At 36.3% G+C, this 23,232-nt stretch overlaps 1 protein-coding gene across 1 annotated transcript; it reads left to right on the top strand.

Annotated features, from left to right (window-relative positions):
* The first annotated feature begins 7,272 nt into the window (after window positions 1-7,272).
* Window positions 7,273-9,802, top strand: LOC143595293 (protein AUXIN RESPONSE 4-like). Its single transcript, XM_077074345.1, has 2 exons — window positions 7,273-8,415; window positions 9,434-9,802. The coding sequence occupies exons 1-2, from the start codon at window positions 7,282-7,284 to the stop codon at window positions 9,677-9,679; spliced, it is 1,380 nt and encodes a 459-aa protein (XP_076930460.1). The 5' UTR covers window positions 7,273-7,281; the 3' UTR covers window positions 9,680-9,802.
* Window positions 9,803-23,232: the final 13,430 nt, after the last annotated feature.

Raw genomic sequence — 23,232 nt, forward strand, 5'->3', positions numbered from 1 at the left:
TTGTAATAGTGTTATATTAAATACAAAAATTAAAAAAAAATCGATATAGTGCATATGTGCATTAGTGTTGTATTACATATATGCGATAATGTGTTTTACATACAATTATTAGTATCTATTTGCATATATTCAATAGTGTGTATCGGATATGCAATTGTGTTGTATTATATGCAATAAAACACTATTGTATATATGCAATAGGCATTAGTGCACATATGCACTATAGTGCTACACCGACAAGTTTTTTTTTTTTTTTAAGAACAATATCATCTTATTAGAAGGAGGAAAGAAAAAGAAATCACAACATATTTTTTTAAAAATAGTTAAAAATAATTCTTTACTAGTTCTTTAGTTCTCTCTTTAAAAGGAGTTCCCTCTAGATCTCACCCCTATATATATATATATACTAGTTTTTATCCCCCATATTACGGGGGTTGTTTTATATTATTTGTTCTAATATTTATTAATTTTTTGAATTTATAATTTTTTTGTGTGTGAAAGTTAATAACATATTTATGGTTTTATGATAAATTGTTTCACAAATAAATGAGATGTTATAATCCGGTTTAAAAGCTATATGGTTTTGATGAGACCCAAGACCAGCTTATTTCTTTTACTATAAAATTGGTTTTTAATTATAAATAACATTTATGAAAGTTAATAATATACTTATGGTTTAATAAGACCCAACACCCGTTTATTTTTTTTACTATAAAATTGGTTTTTTAATTTAAATAATATATATCTTTTTTAAAATAAATAAGATATTAATTTTTAGTATATCCTATTTTATAGAATTTTACATCAATAATTAAGTGAGAATAATTTTTAATTTAATGAGATGTTATAACCCATTTAAGAAATATTTATGTTTGGTAAGATCTATACCCATGAATTCGGGTCAAGTGCATGAGAAGCCTCCATTTAAAAATCAAGCAAATCTGGTGACTCCAAAAAAAGGGGGAGCGACCACATCGCGACACGTAGGATTTTTATGTTTTCGTTTATATACATTATATATATATGTGTGTGTATGTATATATATATAGTAAGGTTATAATAAAAAGTAGATTTTTCACAAAAATGTAGGAAATGTGTTTTCACAATTAGATCTAATAAAACACACCGCACAATAAACACATTTTCCATGTCAACCGTCAGATCAACATATCTAACGCACCAAATTACAAATTACTTCTTATACTTTTTAGACACACTCCACTTCTTGTTATAACCCACCTTATATATATATATATATATATATATATAATTTCTTTATAATGTTATATACGTATGCTTTTATATAGCAGTGATGTATCTGTCTACAAATTATTATCAATGAAACTTGTGTGTTATTAATCTAAATTATTTATACATTCCGGTTCCAATGATGATCATTTTATATTCAACACTTGGATGTAAACAGGGCGGGCGCATATAGAATATTTCGTTTTTTGCACTTTCCATTCTTCATAGACATTCAGAATTTACCATCTTTCTTCAAATCGCGGGTGATCTTATAGCAGCATAATTCGCATATGCGTCATTATTCTTCAATTTTTATAGTTTATTTATTGACACCAATTTTACCAGAAACCAGGTCTGGCTAATTCAGAACATGGTCATGAGCCATAAGTCGATATGGATGCATATGGCTAATTCAGAACATGGTCATGAGCCATAAGTCGATATGGATGCATAGCCTTATGGATTGAGCTGGAAGGTTGAGATACTGTTGAGTAAATTTAAATTATTTGAATTATGAAATTTTATCTTTCTCGTATGTTTGATTAATTTCTTCAAGCTTTTGGCTACAAGATAACTGAGTAATTGCAACTTCACCTTCGGTCACCAAATGTAGTTGTGACTTAGAATGCGATAAGAGAAATCTACGTCGATAACTCTTTTTTGCGACTGATTTGCAACTGGCAATTATTTTGCGTCTAATATAGCGACTAAATTCAGCTATAAAAATCATAGAACTTTATTTAAAAAAAAGAAGCGAAAATTCCCAAAATGTCTCATTAATGAAGAGAGTTTCATGTTTGTCCTCATAAATAAAAGTTTCCAGAAATGTCTCATACAAACACGTCTTTAACGACGTGTTAGGCCTCAATGCGTCTTTCACGACCTGTTAGCCTCCAACGCGAGTCTTTCACGACCTGTTAGCCTCTAACACATCTTTCACGACATGTTTGCTTTATTAAATTTTTTTTTTTACATTATTATAATATATTTTACTCATATTTGGTTTTTAATAGCTTTTAATGCATAAAGTTTTATAACGTTCCAAATATACCGTTGAGACTTGCATATTTTTATCTACGTTTTGGCATAAAATTTACTAAAATGAGTCTGGTCAAATGAGTCTGGTCAAATTTTATTAAACATTTATTGGACATTGCGTTATCAATTTAACACTCGGCCGTGAGTAAAATTTAAGACAACATGTAGAAAAAGTTAACTCGTCTTAGCGACATATACGAAATTATATATAAATTTATATATTACAAGTTATAAAAGAAAAACCATATATGGATTAAATTAATTATAATAATGTAATTTAAAAAAAAAACAATTAATAGGTCAAACATGTCGTGAAATACGCGTTAGAGGCTAACAGGTTGTGAAAGACGCGTTGAGGCCTAACACGTCGTCAAAGACGTGTTTGTAGGGGACATTTTTAAAAACTTTTATTTATTGAGTCAAAAGTAAAATCTCTCTCTATTAATAAAACATCTTGGGAATTTCCCAAAAAAAGGATATTGGTTTTTAATGCTTCCAACTTTATGCTCATTGGTAGATAATACTCTCAACTTTCGATTTGTCATTCATCACTCCCAGCTTTCACCCTATTTTCCTGTACCACTCCCCATCAATAAGAACACTAACCTCGTTAATGTTTTAGACTAAAAATGTCATTTAAATTAGTTGAGGTGGTGAAAAAGGAAATTAAATTTTTTAACATATACCAAAATTTGCCACCATCCAACCCTAGATCAAGCATCACCACTCCATCCTCATCAACTACCACCACCACTACACCAGGGTTCCAACTCCAGCCCGTCTACCACATATGGCATTCCTTCTTTCCTTCAAAATGCCTGCACTCCATCTCAGATTAACAAGTAAATGGCTTTAATTTAGGAATCATTGTGATTCAAATTAAAAAAAGGGGATTGACAAATTGAAGATCGGCCGGTGAAATTGGGGTTCTTCTTAGGGTTTAAACAAATTGCAGAGGATAGAGTTTCAGGCAGGGTCGGGTAATAGACCGTTGTCGGCCGTTACTTCCACAATTGTCGAAGGTGTTCCGTATATTTCTAATCGGTTTCATTTTCGTCCAATGAACTATCGGGTATGACGGCAACGAGGTGGTGGAACCCTAGTCGCCGACACCCTCTTCTTCGCCCGCGACCACCCCTGTTGTTGTACTTGTACAAATACCAGCGTCCTCGTCTTGTCGTTGTATTGGGAGTTCGTCAAAATGCAGGGATGCCGGACCAGATCGTCGCCGGAAAATATGGCAGACCATCTATCTACCTCTCATTGACTTTCTCTCTCTATGATAATCTCTCTCTATGGTAGCTTATATGAATACGAGATATGTGTTAAAACATTAAATTTCTTTTTCACTCCCTTTACTAGATTGAATGACATTTTTAGTCCAAAACATTAACAAAGTTAGTGTTCCTTTAGACGGGTAGTACAAGAAAATATGGTGAAAGTTAGGAGTGGTATGCAACAAATCGAAAGTGGTGAGTGCTATCAACCAATGAGGGAAAGTTGAGAGTATTAAAAAACTAGTACGAAAGAGCATTCTTATCCAATCCCCTATCTTCAAATCCAAAAGTACACCAAAATCACTACATTTTCTTTTTGCTTTACTATTAAATATTATTTTTTATACCTTTATCATTATCATTTCTCTTTCCTTCACTCACAACCAGGGCCACCTCATAGTAGGCGAAAATTTTTTGGTCAAAGGCGAAAATTCTCTTGGGCCTTAAGTAAAAGGAACATTTTGTTGCGTTTAAACAATTTAATTTTAAATAGGCTTACTTGATTATAATTTGAGTTGTGTAAAAAAGTTTTGTATAAAAATAAGCTTTAAAATGACTCAAATAAGATTAGAACTCACAATCTTTTGGTTAGATGTCACCTTGACCACTAGACCAAGCTAGTGGTTATGTTATTGTGTTGAAACATTGATTATACATATTTTGTTTTCATAAAAATACATATAAATTTGAATAGAAAAAAAATAGGCCTAGCGGGGTGTGTCGGACTTGTGGCCGTCGACTACCCTGCCATACACTATGGTCAACCTGCTCACAAGTCACAACCAAATTTAAAATATATTAAAAAATTGTAGGACATGAATAGTAATTTTTCAAATATAATGAAAAATCACTGCATTTATCTTTCTTCCACGGTATCTAAAACCAATCCCTCCATTATAAAAACTTCATTCACATATTTTGATGAATTGAATGTGAATGCTATAAGTACGTAGAATCTAAAGGAAAGAGGTATAAGTATTTACCCTACTGATTCCAATAACATATCTGGATATCATGAGGGAAAGTTAGGAGTATTAAAAAACTAGTAAGAATGAGCATTCTTATCAAATCCCCTATCTTCAAACCCAAAAGTACACCAAAATCACTACATTTTCTTTTTGCTTTACTATTAAATATTATTTTTTATACCTTTATCATTATCATATCTCTTTCCTTCACTCACAACCTGGCCCGGCTCAGAGTAGGCGAAAATTTTTTGGTCAAAGGCGAAAATTCTCTTAGGCCTTAAGTAAAAAGAACATTTTGTTGCGTTTAAACAATTTAATTTTAAATAGGCTTACTTGATTATAATTTGAGTTGTGTAAAAAAGTTTTGTATATAAATAAGCTTTAAAATGACTCAAATAAGATTAGAACCCACAACCTTTTGGTTAGATGTCACCTTGACCACTAGACCAAGCTAGTGGTTATGTTATTGTGTTGAAACATTGATTATACATATTTTGTTTTCATAAAAATACATATAAATTTTAAAGAAAAAAATAGGCCTAGCGGGGTGTCGGACTTGTGGCCGTCGACTACCTTGTCATACACTATGGTCGACTTGCTCACAAGTCACAACCACTTTTAAAATATATTAAAAAATTGTAGGACATGAATAGTAATTTTTCAAATATAAAGAAAAATCACTGCGTTTATCTTTCTTCCACGGTATCTTAAACCAATCCCTCCATTATAAAAACTTCATTCACATATTTTGATGAATTGAATGTGAATGCTATAAGTACGTAGAATCTAAAGGAAAGAGGTATAAGTATTTACCCGACTGATTCCAATAACATATCTGGATATCATGAGGGAAAGTTGGGAGTATTAAAAAACTAGTACGAAAGAGCATTCTTATCCAATCCCCTATCTTCAAATCCAAAAGTACACCAAAATCACTACATTTTCTTTTTGCTTTACTATTAAATATTGATTTTTATACCTTTATCATTATCATTTCTCTTTCTTTCACTCACAATCTGGGCCGGCTCATAGTAGGCGAAAATTTTTTGGTCAAAGGCGAAAATTCTCTTGGGCCTTCAGTAAAAGGAACATTTTGTTGCGTTTAAACAATTTAATTTTAAATAGGCTTACTTGATTATAATTTGAGTTGTGTAAAAAAGTTTTGTATAAAAATAAGCTTTAAAATGACTCAAATAAGATTAGAACTCACAACCTTTTAGTTAGATGTCACCTTGACCACCAAGGTAGTGGTTATGTTATTGTGTTGAAACATTGATTATACATATTTTGTTTTCATAAAAATACATATAAATTTGATACTCTAAAAAAAATAGGCCTAGCGGGGTGTCGGACTTGTGGCCGTCGACGACCCTGCCATACACTATAGTTGACCTGCTCACAAGTCACAACCACTTTTAAAATATATTAAAAAATTGTAGGACATGAATAGTAATTTTTCAAATATAAAGAAAAATCACTGAATTTATCTTTCTTCCACGGTATTTTAAACCAATCCCTCCATTATAAAAACTTCATTCACATATTTTGATGAATTGAATGTGAATGCTATAAGTACGAAGAATCAAAAGAAAAGAGGTATAAGTATTTACCCGACTGATTCCAGTAACATGTCTGGATATCATGATTTCTAGCAGGTAAATGCATGCCCACCTTCAAAATAATAGATGCAACTGCAACTTCTAATGTTTTCATGTAGTTATTCCTGTACAGATACAAAGCAAGTCTTTACAAAATCACAAAAACCTAGAAAAACAAATTTGGTTTAAGAAAGAATGGACGAATGAATTACTTCTTCACCCCCGAACTCAAAAAGATAGGTGATTAGTTGTATCCACAGCTCACTAACTGTGATGACACAATATGTATGTGTGTAACTCATAATGAAATGTTGCTGCATGATAATCTCCAAAGATAGTATTATTCAAACCAATGACAAGAATAAATACAAAGTGCAGGCTACAATTTAGGAGCATACAACAATGATATTAACTGGGCTATAAATTCCAAATATACAAATACAAACATTTGAGTGCATAATTTACTGTGTATCATTACCCCCTTTAATATGACAGGTGGGGAACTTGGAACCGACCTGAAGTATGAGACGAAAATGTTCACAAAGGGGTTTTAATATTAAACCCACAATAAAGAGTTCAAAAGTTGTACCTGGTGTCGATTAAGCCAGAAATAATGACTACAAACAATGAAAACAGGAAATCAAAGAAGAAAATCCAGCATATTGCAGTGATGCTTTAAGAGTGTAAAATGAGTTAAACAAACTGATAAAATATGTGTTAGTCTGAAATGGTTACATAATATTTATGTTGTGGGTTGAAATGCCAAAATATTTCTTTTTAACCTTTTTAGTAAATGAGCCAAGCCACATGACTAAAACAAGAGTCATGAGTTCTAGGGTGGTGCTTACCGCCAAAGCAAGCGCCATTTCTTGAATCTATTGTGTTTCCTTTTGCTATATATCTAAAGATTAACTATAAAAGCATATTTCCATTGCCAATGTGTTTTTACTAATAACTAAGTAACAAAATCTGTCACGTTGCGGCAAAACAGTGATGCGAATTTAGTCGGTATGAGTTAGGTTTATTACCATAACGACACAAATGACACATGTTATGATATAATAAAACACGATTAGTATTTTTTTTCTTAAACCCCATATTACCATAACGACATAAATAAATTCCCAACATCTGCAACTCACATCAATATCAATGGCGATGATAACAGAAGAACCAACAAGCAAACCCAGTTCACCACCCCTAAACCCCTTCAATTTCTGGTTCTACTTCACCCTCTCAGTCTCTCTGCTAACCCTATTTCTCGTCACAGTTTCAAATCTTTCCACCACCCCAGATCCCAAATCATGGTTCCTCACTCTGCCCACGAATCTCAGACACCATTACTCCAACGGCAGAACCCTTAAAGCCCAGCTAGCCCCTCACGGCGACTCAGTTCAAGTCTTCACACTCCAAGATGGCCCAACGGATTCCTCAACTCAGGTGCTCATTGTTCACGGGCTAGGTGCAAGCTCTTATCTTTTCAGCAAGCTTGTCAAGACTTTGGGGCAAAATGGGGTCCGTGCTCTCGCAATTGACCTTCCGGGCTCCGGCTTTTCGGATAGGTCTGTGACCGTCACCGAGTCGAAAGCGATCACGGGCTTCGGCCGGGTTTTGGAGATGTATAATGAGATTAAAGAGAAGGGGATTTTTTGGGGGTTTGATCAGTTGGTTGAGCAGGGGTACGTGAATTACGATTACGCGGAGAATGAGGTTCGGGTGTCGGAGGTGAAGAGTTTGAGAGCCGTGGAGGTCGGTCCGGATGAGACGGGCCGGGTTCTAGGGCAGGTGATTGAGGCACTGGGGGTAGGACCGGTTGATTTGGTTCTTCATGATTCCGCTTTTAATTTGGGGGCCAACTGGGTGTCCAAAAATCTAGGGTTTGTAAGAAGCGTGACGGTACTTGATGGTGCAGCGGGTGAATCGGCTTTTCCGTTGTGGGTTTTGAAAGTGCCGGTGCTTCGAGAGGTTGTTTCGGGTTTTGGGTTTGTTTTCGATAAGGTTGTTAGGAGTTGCTGTTTGAAACCGGGTGGCGTGTTGGATTCGGAGAGTCATAGGGTTCTTTTGAAGGGTAGAGATGGAATTCAGTCGGTTGTTGAAATGGGGAATAGATTGAATTCGTGTTTTGATGTTGGAGAATGGGGTAAGTTAAATGGTGTGAAGGATTTGCCAATGCAAGTGATCTGGTCTAGCGGTTCGTCTGATGAGTGGACCAGAAAGGGGCGCCAGGTGGCTGAGGTGCTTCCTCAGGCGAAGTTTGTCACACATTCCGGTGGCTGTTGGCCGCAGGTGAGAATACCATAGATTTTACAATGGGTTGCACTTTGGTTTTTTGAATATATTATTGCTTGAGATTAGTGTAATTTAAGCCTGGAAAGCTGGGCGGGTTGGGTGGGTTCGGTTGAGGGTTCAGAATTGGTTTAGGCTAATACGAGTTCTGAGCCAAATTAGTCTGGGTCAGAATGGGCCATTATAAAAGTATTAACTTAGTTCAGGTCAAATCAGGTTATGGTCCAAATGAGGTCGGTTTGAACTGAGTCCTTTTTAGAAAGGTACCAAAGTAGAGCTCGTCTGCATTTTAGAAATGGTGGCTAATATATTTGGATCGTTGGTAAGTCAACAAGTTTTATAATACCTATCTGATTTGATGCGTTGACTGATTTGAGGTGACCCATATTGACCATTGATTTATATGAGGTATCCATATGTTTCCATATACAATTTTTTTCTGTTTGGCCTAAATCAACCTAATTTTTAAATAATATGTAATGACTGCCACCTATAGCACTATAAAATATAAATTGCTAAAGCTAAGTTAACAAACATATTTGCTACAGCCTATTGTTATATAATAGGCTTGACACACTTAATTTATTTAAAACAATACAAGCCATCACCATTTCAAATGAGTTATGGAGGATTATATTTTATGTTTGAATGTATTACATAGATATGCAAAATAGGTAACTGGTTAAAAGGGCGAGTTTTTGTTGTGGCCAGGTTGGGTTGACTTTAAACACTCTTTTTCAAAATCATTTATATCTTTTACAAATAATTTCTTTACGGAACAATTTTTCATATTTCTTAAAAGAGTATCTTTTGCAATAAAAATACATTCTGGGTGTTTTTCGATCTGTTTGACTTAGTTGACCTGTTTTCATTCTAGCAAATGTTTTTATCACTTTGAGAAATAGATTCGTTCACAAGTGCATGGATCAAAGTGTCTCTTTAATGGGTAAATCTGCAGAACGTATACACGATACAGTTGACCATTTCATTTTGATTATTACATTATTTGTGCGTGCAGGATGCTACAGCTGATGAGCTGGCAGAGCATATACGCGAGTTCGTGTCTCGATTGCCAAAACCCATCAAAGCCTCTACAAAAGAAGAGCCTGTACCGGACCACATTCGTGAAATGATTGATGAAGCAACAGCCAATGTTCACCACCATGGTTTTAGTGATCATGACCATAATGATCATGGTCACGGTCACGGTTATGGCCTGGAAGTTGGCTACCCAACTGATTATGGGCTCAGGCCTGAGTTTTAGTTCAGTGACAGTGTACTATTGTTGTTGGTACTGTTGCAAAACATATGGCTGTCAAAGATTTTGTATCAAGTTTTAACATCATTGGTTTTCTTGTCTAGTAAGGTTCAATGTTGTTTCTGAAAATGTTTTTGAAAAAATATAAAAATCTGTTATATGTGTAAAGCTATAAATCATTTTGTTGTAAGAGTTAAATATCTGTACACACTGGAAATACCCACAAGAATTGTCACGATCTGGGTTTTGATGGTTTTCTAGGGCAAACCGTGAATCAAATCGAAAATACATGAGGTTGATAAACAGAAACACATTTTTCTCACTATGAAATATAACTCCCTGTGATGTTTAGAAGAGTTGGTGCTACCCCTCCTTGAACTCCCTTTGATATGGAATGGCCAAGTTAAAGAAGAGGGAGTGGGCAATATTAAGCAGTATCTCAGAAGGTAGCGGATAGCCATTACACAGCGGCAGTCAAAGTCCTGTGTTCCTCCGGGGTCGCGCCTGCTGGGGGGGGGGGGCGGATATCTTGAGAGCCTTGATAGATAAACACCCTGTGGTGGACCCGCCGACCTTGCCCTCCACCGTGCCATCGGAACCAGCCTTGCAGGTGGACGGTGAGTGTGTGTTGAATGTATTAAAACCTTCCCGAAAGATACATCTTGTGGGATGGATGGTTTGCGGGCCCAACATATTTTAGACGCTTTCTGTGGCCAGGGGTCTCCAACCGCCTCCGGGCTCCTAAAGGCCATCACTGATGTTGTCAACTTGTGGCTTGGGGGGCTTTGTCCTAAAGTTCTAGCGGAGTTCATTGCTTCGGCACCGTTGACCCCCCTGTTGAAGCCTGACAATGGAATTAGACCCATCGGGGTTGGGGGCATTTGGAGAAGATTGGTGTCGAAAGTCGCTATTCGTAAAGTGGGGAAAGAGGTGGCTGCTTATCTAGGGGATTTTCAATTCGGGGTTGGGATCCCAAATGGGGCGGAAGCGGTACTGCATAGGGCTAACAGGTTTCTGAGCGCATTCCATTCTGACGGGTCCTTGGCTATGCTCACTGTTGATTTTTCTAACGCCTTCAACGAGGTGGACCGGACGACCATTCTCAGGGAAGTTAGCTGCAGATGTCCATCCATCTTCCCATGGGTCCAGTTTTTATATGCTCAGCCCGCCAGGTTATATGTGAGGGATACTCATATTGGGGCTTTTACTGGGGTGCAGCAAGGGGACCTCCTTGGCCCTCTTCTATTTGCGCTGGTACTCCATCCGCTCATCCTTAGTCTGCAAGGGACCTGTTCCTTGCTCTTCCATGCTTGGTATTTAGACGATGGCACTATCATTGGTAAGGCTGAGGAGGTTGCTAAGGCGTTGGGCATTATTAGCTCAGAGGGGGTGTCTCTGGGGCTTAGGCTTAGTATTCAGAAAACGGAGATTTTTTGGCCATCATGCAATGGTTCGAAGAATGTGTCGGGTTTATTCCCTAGCGAGATTAGTAGGCCCGTGAGGGGAGTTAAACTCCTGGGGGGAGCGGTTAGTCGGGATTCAGGGTTTATTCGGTATTTGGCAAATAAAAGAGCTTTGAGGGCGGTTGAACTTATGAAATGTCTGCCGGACCTTAGGGACCCCCAAAGTGAGCTCCTTTTGTTGCGTTCATGCATGGGGGTTGCTAAGTTAGTGTTTGGGCTCCGGACCGGTCAACCTGAACATGTCAAAGAGGCTGTGGCCATCTTTGATGCGGGCCTGCGGGGGGCAATTGAAGATATTGTTGTGTGTGTAGGACCATATTTTGGGGACCTCCAGTGGAGGTTGGCTTTCTTCCCTATGCGTTGCGGAGGCTTAGGAATTTTCTCGGCTCAGGATGTCTCTGCATATGCCTTTGTGGCTTCCAGGGCCCAGTCGTGGAAATTGCAGGACCACATCTTGCGAAACGCTGGGGTTATGGGGGTAGATTCTGACTACTCCCTTGCACTTGGTAATATTGGAACAACTCTTCCGGACCTTGATCTAGGCGGTTTTACTGATAAAGAGACCGCCCCCAAGAAACCTCAACAAACCTTGGCGAGTGCTCTTTATGGTAAACATGTACATGATTTGGAGGAGCGATTCGATATGTCACCGAGACAAAAGGCAGTTTTTGCTTGTCTCAAGGGGGCTCATGCCCAAGATTTTTTGACTGTTGTGCCCATTGAAGGTCTTGGGCAACGGATGTCGGCAGTTGAATACAGAGCCATCCTTAAATACCGGCTCATGATTCCTATTTTCCCTCTAGACGAATCATGCCCAATTTGTAAAAAAGCCTGTTTGGATAAATTTGGTGAGCATGCCCTCCACTGTAAGGAATTGTCGGGGTTCAAGTATCGTCACGACTGGGTTAGAGATGTCTTATGGGATGTGCTTAGGCGTGCCGGGATCTCAGCCAAAAAAGAGGCACCTGTTAACTTTCTAACTGATCCGAGAGAGAGAATATCTACACTGCGTCCTGCGGACGTTCTTGTCTTTGGATGGGCAGGGGGTAAGCATGCATGTGTCGACCTCACTGGGGTGTCCCCGTTGGTGGGGCTGAGAGACAGTGGTTTCGTTTCTAGACAGGCGGTATTGAGGGCAGAATCTAGAAAGGTTGCTAATATTGGAACAACTCTTCCGGACCTTGATCTAGGCGGTTTTACTGATAAAGAGACCGCCCCCCAAGAAACCTCAACAAACCTTGGCGAGTGCTCTTTATGGTAAACATGTACATGATTTGGAGGAGCGATTCGATATGACACCAAGACAAAAGGCAGTTTTTGCTTGTCTCAAGGGGGCTCATGCCCAAGATTTTTTGACTGTTGTGCCCATTGAAGGTCTTGGGCAACGGATGTCGGCAGTTGAATACAGAGCCATCCTTAAATACCGGCTCATGATTCCTATTTTCCCTCTAGACGAATCATGCCCAATTTGTAAAAAAGCCTGTTTGGATAAATTTGGTGAGCAAGCCCTCCACTGTAAGGAATTGTCGGGGTTCAAGTATCGTCACGACTGGGTTAGAGATGTCTTATGGGATGTGCTTAGGTGTGCCGGGATCTCAGCCAAAAAAGAGACACCTATTAACTATCTAACTGATCCGAGAGAGAGAAGATCTACACTGCGTCCTGCGGACGTTCTTGTGTTTGGATGGGCAGGGGGTAAGCATGCTTGTGTCGACCTCACTGGGGTGTCCCCGTTGGTGGGGCTGAGAGACAGTGGTTTCGTTTCTAGACGGCGGTTTTGAGGGCGGAATCTAGGAAGGTTGCTAAGCATGAGGCAGCGTGTTTGGAGAATCAGCACGTGTTCATTCCATTTGCCTTCGACACATTTGGATCTCTAGCTCGCGAGGCGGTTCGCTTCTTGGAACGGGTGCAGAAGGTGGTCCACAGTGACTCGCAGAGCCCGAGGAACCAAGGAAATATATTTAGTAGAATAGGCTTTGCGATCCAAAAGGGGATAGTGGCGCAGCTTGTTGCTCGCTTACCCATTATCCAGATGTAGTTTGGTTGGTGTTAAATGTTAATAAAATTGCCATTAAAATATAACCAAACTATAGAAGAGCTGAAAACGACTTAATTAAAACTGAAATAAAAATAATAAAACCACTCCTATCTCAAAATAATTTTCTTTTTAATTAAAAAAAACTGCAATGGTGATAGTGATGGTAGTAGCTCCGGTGACGAAAATGGTGGTGGCGGTTGACAACGGTGGTGGGTGGCGGTTAGACGGCAGGGGTGGTGGTTGTGGTGGTGGTCGAGCGGTGGTAACATTGGTATTGATGGCATCGACAGTGGTGGCGACGGTAATGGTCAGGTGGCAGTAGTGACAATGTGTGACACCCCTCTAAAGTCTAAATAGGTCATTTTATAGTACAATGCTTAATCATGATTTCTTAACGTTAATTCCCGCATGATTAAATTTTGCTAAGTTTAATCACACCGAGTCTATCATAGGCCTCATATGTATGATACATTGCATATATGTAGTTTATTTTTAATTAAATTACTTGAACTTACGGAATTTTTCCGACATGGGATGTTGGTGATAACTTGAACACATTTGCTATTTAACGAACCTGTAAGGTCTGATTTCATATTATACAAATATATTTTATAAAATGTCAAGTGCTTATTATTATTTTAGCGAACCTTTTTAGTGAAACATTACCGATTCAAGGCATACGAACATATATGCTCAAATAAACGTATGTCTCGAAAGGTTTTACCAACATATAAACTGATATATACGAGTATTAGACGTGTACGAGTGAGTATATAAACACTAATGAACGAACGTTTGTTCACTAAAACACCGAATAAAATAATGCTGACACGCCTCTGTACATTATATATATTACTATTATCTATACTTTGTATATGCAGTTCTATAAATGTTAATCATACATCAACTTATGTTGTGATATACATAATATTATTTTAAATGAGTATAAACACTTGGCACACAACTCATAATTCGTTTACCCTTGTCAAATGGAGGAACATTGAATCTATATCTATACTCTCTAATAAAAGGCTACAAGTTTTGTCAATTGTCGCTTCTACATTAAACGTCACATTTTTTAACAAATTTATAATAGTAAAATAATAGTTACCATTATTAAAATTTATGCTTCAAAATTTATTAATTTAATATTTATTTTCTATTTTTTTTCAAGCATATATTTTATAATTATCTTTTACTTTAAAATTATTTTAAAGACTATTGTACAACGAATGTATTAATAGTATTAAACGGGTTTATTGTCTCTTGTATACTGATTATTTATTAAATATTATATTTTCAAGAACTACTTGTATAATACACGGGCCTCAAACTAATTGATTATATATGCATGCAACATACATAATTCTTGAATAAATATAAGTGTCACATGAATAGTCAAACTCTGCATATGCTATACATTATTTCTTACATCTATAATATTTATAAACGAAAAGATAAAAATCTTACGTGTCGCGATGTGGTTGCTCCCCCTTTTTTTGGATTCACCAGATTTGCTTGATTTTTAAATGGATGCTTCTCATGCATTTGACCCGAATTCATGAGCATGAGTTTTACAAAACCTAGATATTCATCTCATTAAATTAAAAATTATTCTCACCAAATTATTGATGTAAAAATCCTATAAAATAGGATATACTAAAAATTAATATCTTACTTATTTTAAAAAAAGATATATATTATTTAAATTAAAAAACCAATTTGATAGTAAAAAAAATAAACGGGTCTTGGGTATCATCAAACCATAAGTATCTTATTAACTTTCATAAATATTATTTATAATTAAAAAAACAATTTTATAGTAAAAAAATAAACGGGTCTTGGGTCTCATCAAAATCATATAGCTTTTAAGCCGGGTTATAACATCTCATTTATTTGTGAAACAATTTATCATCAAACCATAATATATTATTAACTTTCATACAATAAAAAAATATAAATTCAAAAAATAAATAAATATTAAAATAAACAATATAAAACAACCCCGTAATACGGGGGATAAAAACTAATTATTATATAAGTAAAAATATCCTAGCACTAAATTATGAGAATTATAATAGAACTATTAAAGTACAAGCTCCATATATTTTTAAAACCTAATGCAAGATCACAATCATCAATTCTCTCTATCACCGTATTTTCACTCCGGTTGTCGGAACCACACCCCTTATCATACCCTCTTGTCTTTAATTATTTTACTTCTATATCACTCAAAATACTTCCTCACCACATATTTTTATGACAAAATGTGTATGGTGTAAACCCCACCATATTTCCTAATTAAGCTTTGCCTTTCAAGAGAGAAAGACACACCCAAAAATATCGTAACTATCCTCTCGACCCTTGCTCTCTAGCTCGGCATGCTCATATGCCAACCTACAAATACATTCATATTCATGCTCAATGACAGGCATAACGCTTTTAACAAGCTGTAGAAGCTTTAAGAGGGAACCAAGCTTATGATTTTTCTTTTTCTTTTAATCTCCAATCCTAAAACTAAGTGAGCTAAATTTTCCTAAGCCTATCTTTATATTTTTATATGTCGTGTTTATGCTAGTTTTAACATCCATGTAATAATCCACCCACTAAGATGCCTAGTTAAAGTTTAAGATACTTGAACAGAAACTTATTATGTTTGAAAGATACTTATATATTTGAAAGGGTTAAATAGTATGGGTATAAAAACATGCTTAAATATGGGTTGCATCTTAAAAAGTTGGTTAAGGTGGCTAAAAACATAGTGTCGTATTTCTAAGATGGGTTTATAAATGAAATCTTGGTAAAAATATGTGTGTACGTACATAACAAGATTAAAAGGATGATTTCTAATTTTCTATATATACGTGTGCATATTATTTTTATAGACAAATAATGATATAAAAGTTTGTAAATTGTGTGATTATAAAGATAAATGAGTAAAAATATGATACTGGTTACTTAATTTAGTGGAAAGAAAGGTAATTTGTGAAACCCTCTAGAAAGTTTGATATAAGGTTTAATTAACTATAACGGATTTAGTTCATTGTTGCTCTTGATAATTATATGTTATCTATATGTATTAGTATTAATTGTATATATATGTGTATGTATAATATAAGAGGATTAATTATATGAAGCTTGAGAGGAAATCTAGACAGAGATTTAATACGTTAGATCTCAAAACTTTTATTAAGCAGAGGATGAACCTCTATATATAGGAAGATGGGTCTAGTTCGTTACACATTCCGTAACGAACTAGCCTCCCACTTCGTTACAATACATTAATAAACAAACTTAACGAACCACCCCCTGATTCGTTAACATTCTTAACGAATCAGGAGGAACTTAACTTATGGTCTAGTTCGTTAAACATTCTTAACAAACTAGACGGTTCCTCTAACGAACTAGCTTAATTAATAATATCTTTTACATTAAATTAAATGATAAATACAAAACGATAATTACAAAGACTCGAGACGCAAAACCGTGTACTAACAGACACCCCCTCGTCTTGAGCTCTTTGTCTTTAATTTACTTGAAGCGCTTGCTCTGCCAATCTCTACAGCTGTGAATACCATGTTCATGACACACACGAACAACGCGTTGAAACTACATTGCCCGGTCATAGTCTTCACGACGCTCAAATAATATCTTATTCTGAATAGCACGTCATTGTCGGTCTCTGTCAAGTTCACGAGCCACATCGGATCAATGATCTTTATCAGCTCGGTCTTTAAGCCTTTACCCGACACAATAACGGCCTCGCCAGTTCGATTGTCGTAGTAGCAGCGGTTGAAAGATAAATACATGTGTTGATTCAGCGTCTTCACCGGCACACGCTTCAAAGTCTTTGGCGGCTTTACCTTAAGAACCAATTTCCTCCAACCCGTCCATGGATCAATCTCATCGATACGCTTGCGAGTTGGAACCTGTGGTTTGAAAACTTGAACCCATGGTTGACCTCGAACAACAGATGTTGATGAAACCAATCTTGAACTTTAGATACAGCTTTGAAGGAAGTCATCTGATTTGCTTGAGCGCGAGCAATAGCTTCAACCTTCTGCTCTTTATCCACATACCGATACGCTTCGATAATCTTACGAGGTTTCTTATTACGATAACCAAACCATCTCTGAATATCATCAACAGTCGGGTCTTGTATCGAATCAAATCTTGTATCAATTACGCTTTTACCCTTTGACACTTTCTCCAAATGATTTTCTGCTGCTTTGACGGTTTCCTCAGTAAATATAGGAGCACCCTGATCAACATTAGTGTGTTGAAATAAATCAGGGTATTCCTCAGCAGTCATATCTTCAATTTCCACCTCCTCATCTTCATAAATAAAGGACATGTTGATCTCAATAGTTGGATCATTTAAGATCTCCTCATCGTTCTCAACTTCCACATCGTCCTCAGCCTCTAACACGGTTAACTCATCGTCGTTTAGACCAAGCAGTATTGAAATCTGCTATCGTGCTAGGGACTTCTCAACAAACTGTCCTTCCTCAATCTCATCAGCATTGACGATGCTTCTAACCACCCCCGATCCATCAACAAAGATGACCGTATCAACCTTGATCATCTCAATGGGTTTAGCAGCCGTATAATCATGATAAACAATCAACTGCTTCTCGAATCTCCGACAGCACTAGTACCAGCACCAGAGGACAAGCCGTGAGTTTGTTTCGGTTCACTTCCTCCAGTACCCGACGCATCTGGATCTTCATCATCGTTTTTGAGCTTTTTCAGTGCGTCGTCCTTGCATGTCAATTGCAAGATAAGATCCTCTTACTCTTTTAACTTCACCCCCTGAGATGTAACAATCTCACGAAGGGCCTTTGTCTCCTTTTGGCAGAAGGAGACATAACTTTACAGCTTCTTCTGATTCTCCATTAAACGTTCTCGATACAGACAATCAGCAGACATTTGATATTCATAAAGATGAAGTAAGCTCAAAAGCATATTCGTCTGCTGATCCCGAGACATTGCATGGAACGAAGGAGGGATAGGTTGAACTGGACCTTGTGGACGGTTAAGCCTCATAAATGAGATATCCATTGGTGGTGGAGGTATCATTATCGGTGTTAGAGAAACCACCAAGGTTGCTGCAGAAAGCCTTGGCAAAGTAGATAAGACTGACTGTGGAATCATGCCAAGCCTAGGTCCGACGTAAGCGTGGTCGTCAAACTTAATTCCGGAGTGCTAGTAGTAAGCAGCACTGCCGGTCTTTGAAGAATGGACGACCTTGGAGGTTGAACTCCAAATGAGATGCCAGCACCAGCCGACACTCGTCGCTTAGACGATCCTTCACCGGCCAACTCTGTCCCTTTTCTTTTGCGTTGAGCAGCTCTAGTAGCAGCTAAAGCCGCCTCAACCGCAGCTTGTTGTTGAGCTTGAGCGTCACCATTACCACCATTACCACCATCATTATCATCATCATAACCTGCGTTCCCACCTGCTCCTTCCTCACGCTCAGAATCCGAATCATCGTGGATCCAGCGATCATCGAGAGGCCATACATAGTCTGAATTAACCAGATAACCAATCAAACGTTTGGTCCGTGGCGTCTCTTTCCAATAAATATTCATTCGACGTACAGTATCAGCAGACATATGCTCAAGCGGTATCACATCATCCAATACAGCTTGATCAATAATCAAATTCGGAATCAAATCTTGAATAATCAACTGAAGAAATCGAGGATACATCAAGAACTTCTTACGTTGAATCACCGTAAGACACTGTTCCTTAAGATGATAGAAAATCATCTCCGAGAAGTTGAATGGCTTGTTCAGTATCAACGCGACAAATGCTGACTGTAACATAATCCGACATTCATCGAAGCCACCCGTACTTCCTCCTAGGCAATGGATCAACAGGTGTAATAAATACTTGTAAGTGGGACATAATCCATTTTTGTTATACATCGAAGCCTCAAGGTCACCACCATAAAATACTCGACGAAATAATCCCTGATCAATCCTTTGTAAAATTCACAAGGATTATCAATAGTATTGCCAAACCGAAGCACCCGTCGGATAACATCAGCGTCAACAGTGATAGGTGTTTGGTTGATCGTAGCCACAATGTGATTGTCGGCTTCAATATATCTAGCAGTATTCCAAAATTGACGGATAATACTAAAGTAGACTTTCGGTCGTGCAGTAACGACATGATGAATAGCCGAGCGTATAATAAACGTCAATAATTCACTAAATACGTCTTCATCTGCAAAGTTCGTATCAACAAAAGCACAAATGTTATACTTTTTGTCGTACGAAAGTAATGGCATCTCTTGTACTTGTTGTTGTTGTTGTTGTTGTTGCGGATCTGCAACCGGAGGATCTTGATCCATGTTGTCGGCCATTGTGCTATATAAACAAAGCCGAGAGTCAGTGATAATGAATAATCATAACCAAATAATTAAAGTTTAAATTGTTTTTTGTTTTTTTATTTAAAATGTCATTTGTTAAATATTCTAATTCGTTATAACGAATTGGTGATTCGTTATGACGAATTACCGCTTCGCTATCAAGTGAACAGGTAACGAATTAGGTTTAACGAAGCACTAATAAAAGTTAACGAATGAAAGTCTGATTCGTTATAAAGAAAGATTCGTTATCCTGATTCTTGTAATTTGTATAACGAATTGGACACGAATGAGTTCCAAGTCGTTAAACAATAACGAATGGCCAATTAAGCTTAATGTTTGACTAATTTGGTCAAGGTCAAAATCACCAAGAACACTAAAAGTCAAAATTGCAAGTCGAAGATCAATTACACCATAAACAACGATGAATAACCGAAAAAAGGATCACAAGGATCTCAGAAACACAACGCAATTAGAATGGTATTGATCTGTAGCACCAAAACATGGTATAAATTGGTTAAACTAAGGTTTATCGAACACGCAAAAACCCTATAACAAAATCAACCAATTAGCCCATCAAACATACATCAAATATGACGTAAAACATCACGGTATGATCGTATATACCTTAGGAATCAGAGTATATGATCAAAATGCAATATAATGATGATCGAAAATTTTGGAAAAATTTTGCCAGAGTAACAATATGTAAGGGAAGAAGAAAGTGAATAGTGTGAAATGAATCGTCTTCACTAATCCCTATATATGTCTGACACGACACATTTTTCAATGTAACGAATCATCTGATTCGTTTGAATTTGAAATAACGAATCAGACGATTCGTTATCTTAAATAAACATGTGGCATAACGAATTACAAATGATTCGTTAAAATCTTAATGAATTAGAAGCCATTCGTTACAGAGTGGCGGAAGCAAATTAAAATTAAAGAATTGAAGCTTAATTCGTTATTAATGGCTTTAATTCGTTACTTTAACGAATCGTGTTCAACGAATTACTTTAATAAATTAAAATAATCAATTTATGTAATTTTAAATTAAATAATCAATTTATGTAATTTTAAATTAAATAAAAGAATTAATTAAATAAAAATTAATGATACCAATTGAAGTAACTTAAAAAAATCAACGAGATCCCGTATCCCGATGATCAAATACTTTAAAATGTTTTACGTTTTGAAACACATAACTTAAAAACAAATTAAATAAAATGTAAAACGAGAAAATAAAATCTTTTTGGTATTAATAATCTATTATATGGTTTTGGTATCCGTATCAATCGAATAAGTTATAAATAGTCTAGTATGTAAAATATTTACAAGTAACATATCCGAAAATAAAAATATAGAAAAGAAAATGTTTTTGTGTTTTTGTATGGTTTTTCAAAAGCAGTACATATTTTTTTTTTGAATTTTTGTTGAGTTTGAGCAGAAAATCATATTGACCAGCTTGCCCTTCCATCACAGTTTTATATTTCAGCAATATTGTGACTGGCGTTAAGTTGGTCATTGATATTGTTGTCCACTTAAATCTTATAACAAACTTTCAAGCATTTGTGTGATATGATTAATGGTTCAATTAATGCACAGAATATCTGAAACAATCAGCCTCTAATCTCGGTTCAAGCTTAATTTAATTTTTGCCATATCACCCTAACTTGACTTAAACCATTATAGTGTCGATCAAAATTTTGAAGTTTTTAGAACCTTTGAGCAATGCATCAAGTTTCCTTTACAGTAAGTGAGTATGCACGAGTCCATCTGTCGGCTTACGTACATTGTATCCCCTGGGGTCTGTTTCTTATTGGTATTGAGACGCGCGCAAGGGAGGAACAAATGTATGACTAACAACGGATTTTGATCAAGTCAGTAATTTAGATTGTACGAAGTACAACAGTGATCAAGTTTAATGACTTTGGGTTTGCTCTAAAAGCGAAGTAAATATTCATGCATATGAATACCTAGATGATTAAGCCGCATAAAGACTCACAGTGTCCAGAAACCTAACGCTTGTTATTTGCTTTATTATATTTTTGGGTGATCAGACAACTATAAAGCTTGAGTATGACAGGTTATTACATTTCTGCCATCCTAACCGAGATTTTTGCTAGAGACTAACACCTCTTTCAATTTGGCATTTCTTTATGTTTATATCACATATTTTTACTCTAACAGCTTGTTTAAGACCTACCAATGCACCAATAATTAAGCACTCAGTCTATTAAGCTTATTTCTTGCTGGATATGGGGTCAAACAATCAATGTACTATCATTTTCTCATTTTGCGTCAAAACTCAAAATTTTGAGGAGCATAAAACAAAATGAATTTAATCACCCCAGTCACTTTCAGTCTATAGATTAATGGCCATCTTATCAATCTACAAGTAGATAATAGGACCAATACATGCAAGCATGCTCCACAAACTTAAATAACCGACATAATTTTCAGCGAGAAAATTAAGTAAAAACGCATAACAAATGCCCCAATTACTTTCCATTGTCAGGTAAATAGCTATCCCGAACATTCACGAGTAAATATTAGGACCAAACATATACAAGTATATGTCCTTCAAATATGAGTAATTGACATACTTTTCAGCGAACGTATGCAAAAATCTTTTTGGTTTTCCCTTTACATACATAAAACACAATCTTTTTGTCTTTTTCGGATTTGTCTATACAAACGAGAAATTCACAATCTTTTTGAATTTTCAATTTATAAATAAAACTTCACAATCTTTTTGGATTTTGAGATTTTTCCTATACAAACGAAAACACAATCTTTTTGGTTTTTCGGATTTTAAAATGTTTTTGGATTTTCAAAATTTTAAAGAAAAAACATTAAAGACATGAAAAACACAATATTTTTGATATTTCAAAATTTTTCAATATTTTTGGGTTTTATCTATACATACTAAAAGTACAATAATTTTGTATTTTCTATTTTTCACCCCCTAAAATCCAAAACCATAATAAAATTTAAAGTAAAACTAAACCAAAAATAAAGATAGTTATCCTTGTTTAAGGATATCAGCAAGGGTCTTTAATCCATTTAAACCAAGCAGAAAATTAAAACGTGTTTTGTCAAATGCTTTGGTAAATAGATAGGCTTTTTGAAAATCAGTATGTACTTTCTCAAGATCTATTAACTTATTTTCAAAACCCGTATGAAATGATATCGAATTTCGATATGTTTCGTTTTAGAGTGGTGTACTGGATTTTTGCTGATGCAAATGGCCGCTGAGTTATCAATTAAAATGGGAGTAGTAAGAAACTTCAAACCCTAGTCGCGAAGATGTTGTTTTATCCACAAAACCTGGGAACAACAACTCGAGGCTACAACATATTCAGCTTCGGAGATTGAAGTGGAGACCGTTGTCTGCTTCTTACACTTCCACAAAACAAGCCGGCTTCCTAAAAATTGACACCCTGCTGTAGTCGATTTAAAGTTAATCTTGCAACCTCCATAGTCTGAGTCAGAATAAGCGGTAAGCTCAAAGTTATCGTCCTTGGGGTACCATAACCCGGTGTCTGGATTGCCCCTCAGATATTGAAGAATATGCTTGACCGCTGCCAGGTGAGTCACTCGGGGACTAGCTTGGTACCTAGCACATAAACAAACAACAAACATTATGTCGGGTCGAGAAGCAGTAAGATACATCAAAGGA

Source organism: Bidens hawaiensis, unplaced genomic scaffold, assembly GCF_021521415.1.
Source record: "Bidens hawaiensis isolate Kalapana, Puna unplaced genomic scaffold, B.hawaiensis_p1.1 tig00044864_1, whole genome shotgun sequence".
Lineage (NCBI taxonomy): Eukaryota > Viridiplantae > Streptophyta > Magnoliopsida > Asterales > Asteraceae > Bidens > Bidens hawaiensis.

Coding starts and splice junctions, on each gene's coding strand:
- LOC143595293 (XM_077074345.1), top strand. CDS start 7,282: ATGGCGATGATAACAGAAGAACCAACAAGCAAACCCAGTTCACCACCC. Junction 8,416..9,433: donor CCGGTGGCTGTTGGCCGCAG/GTGAGAATACCA, acceptor TTGTGCGTGCAG/GATGCTACAGCTGATGAGCT.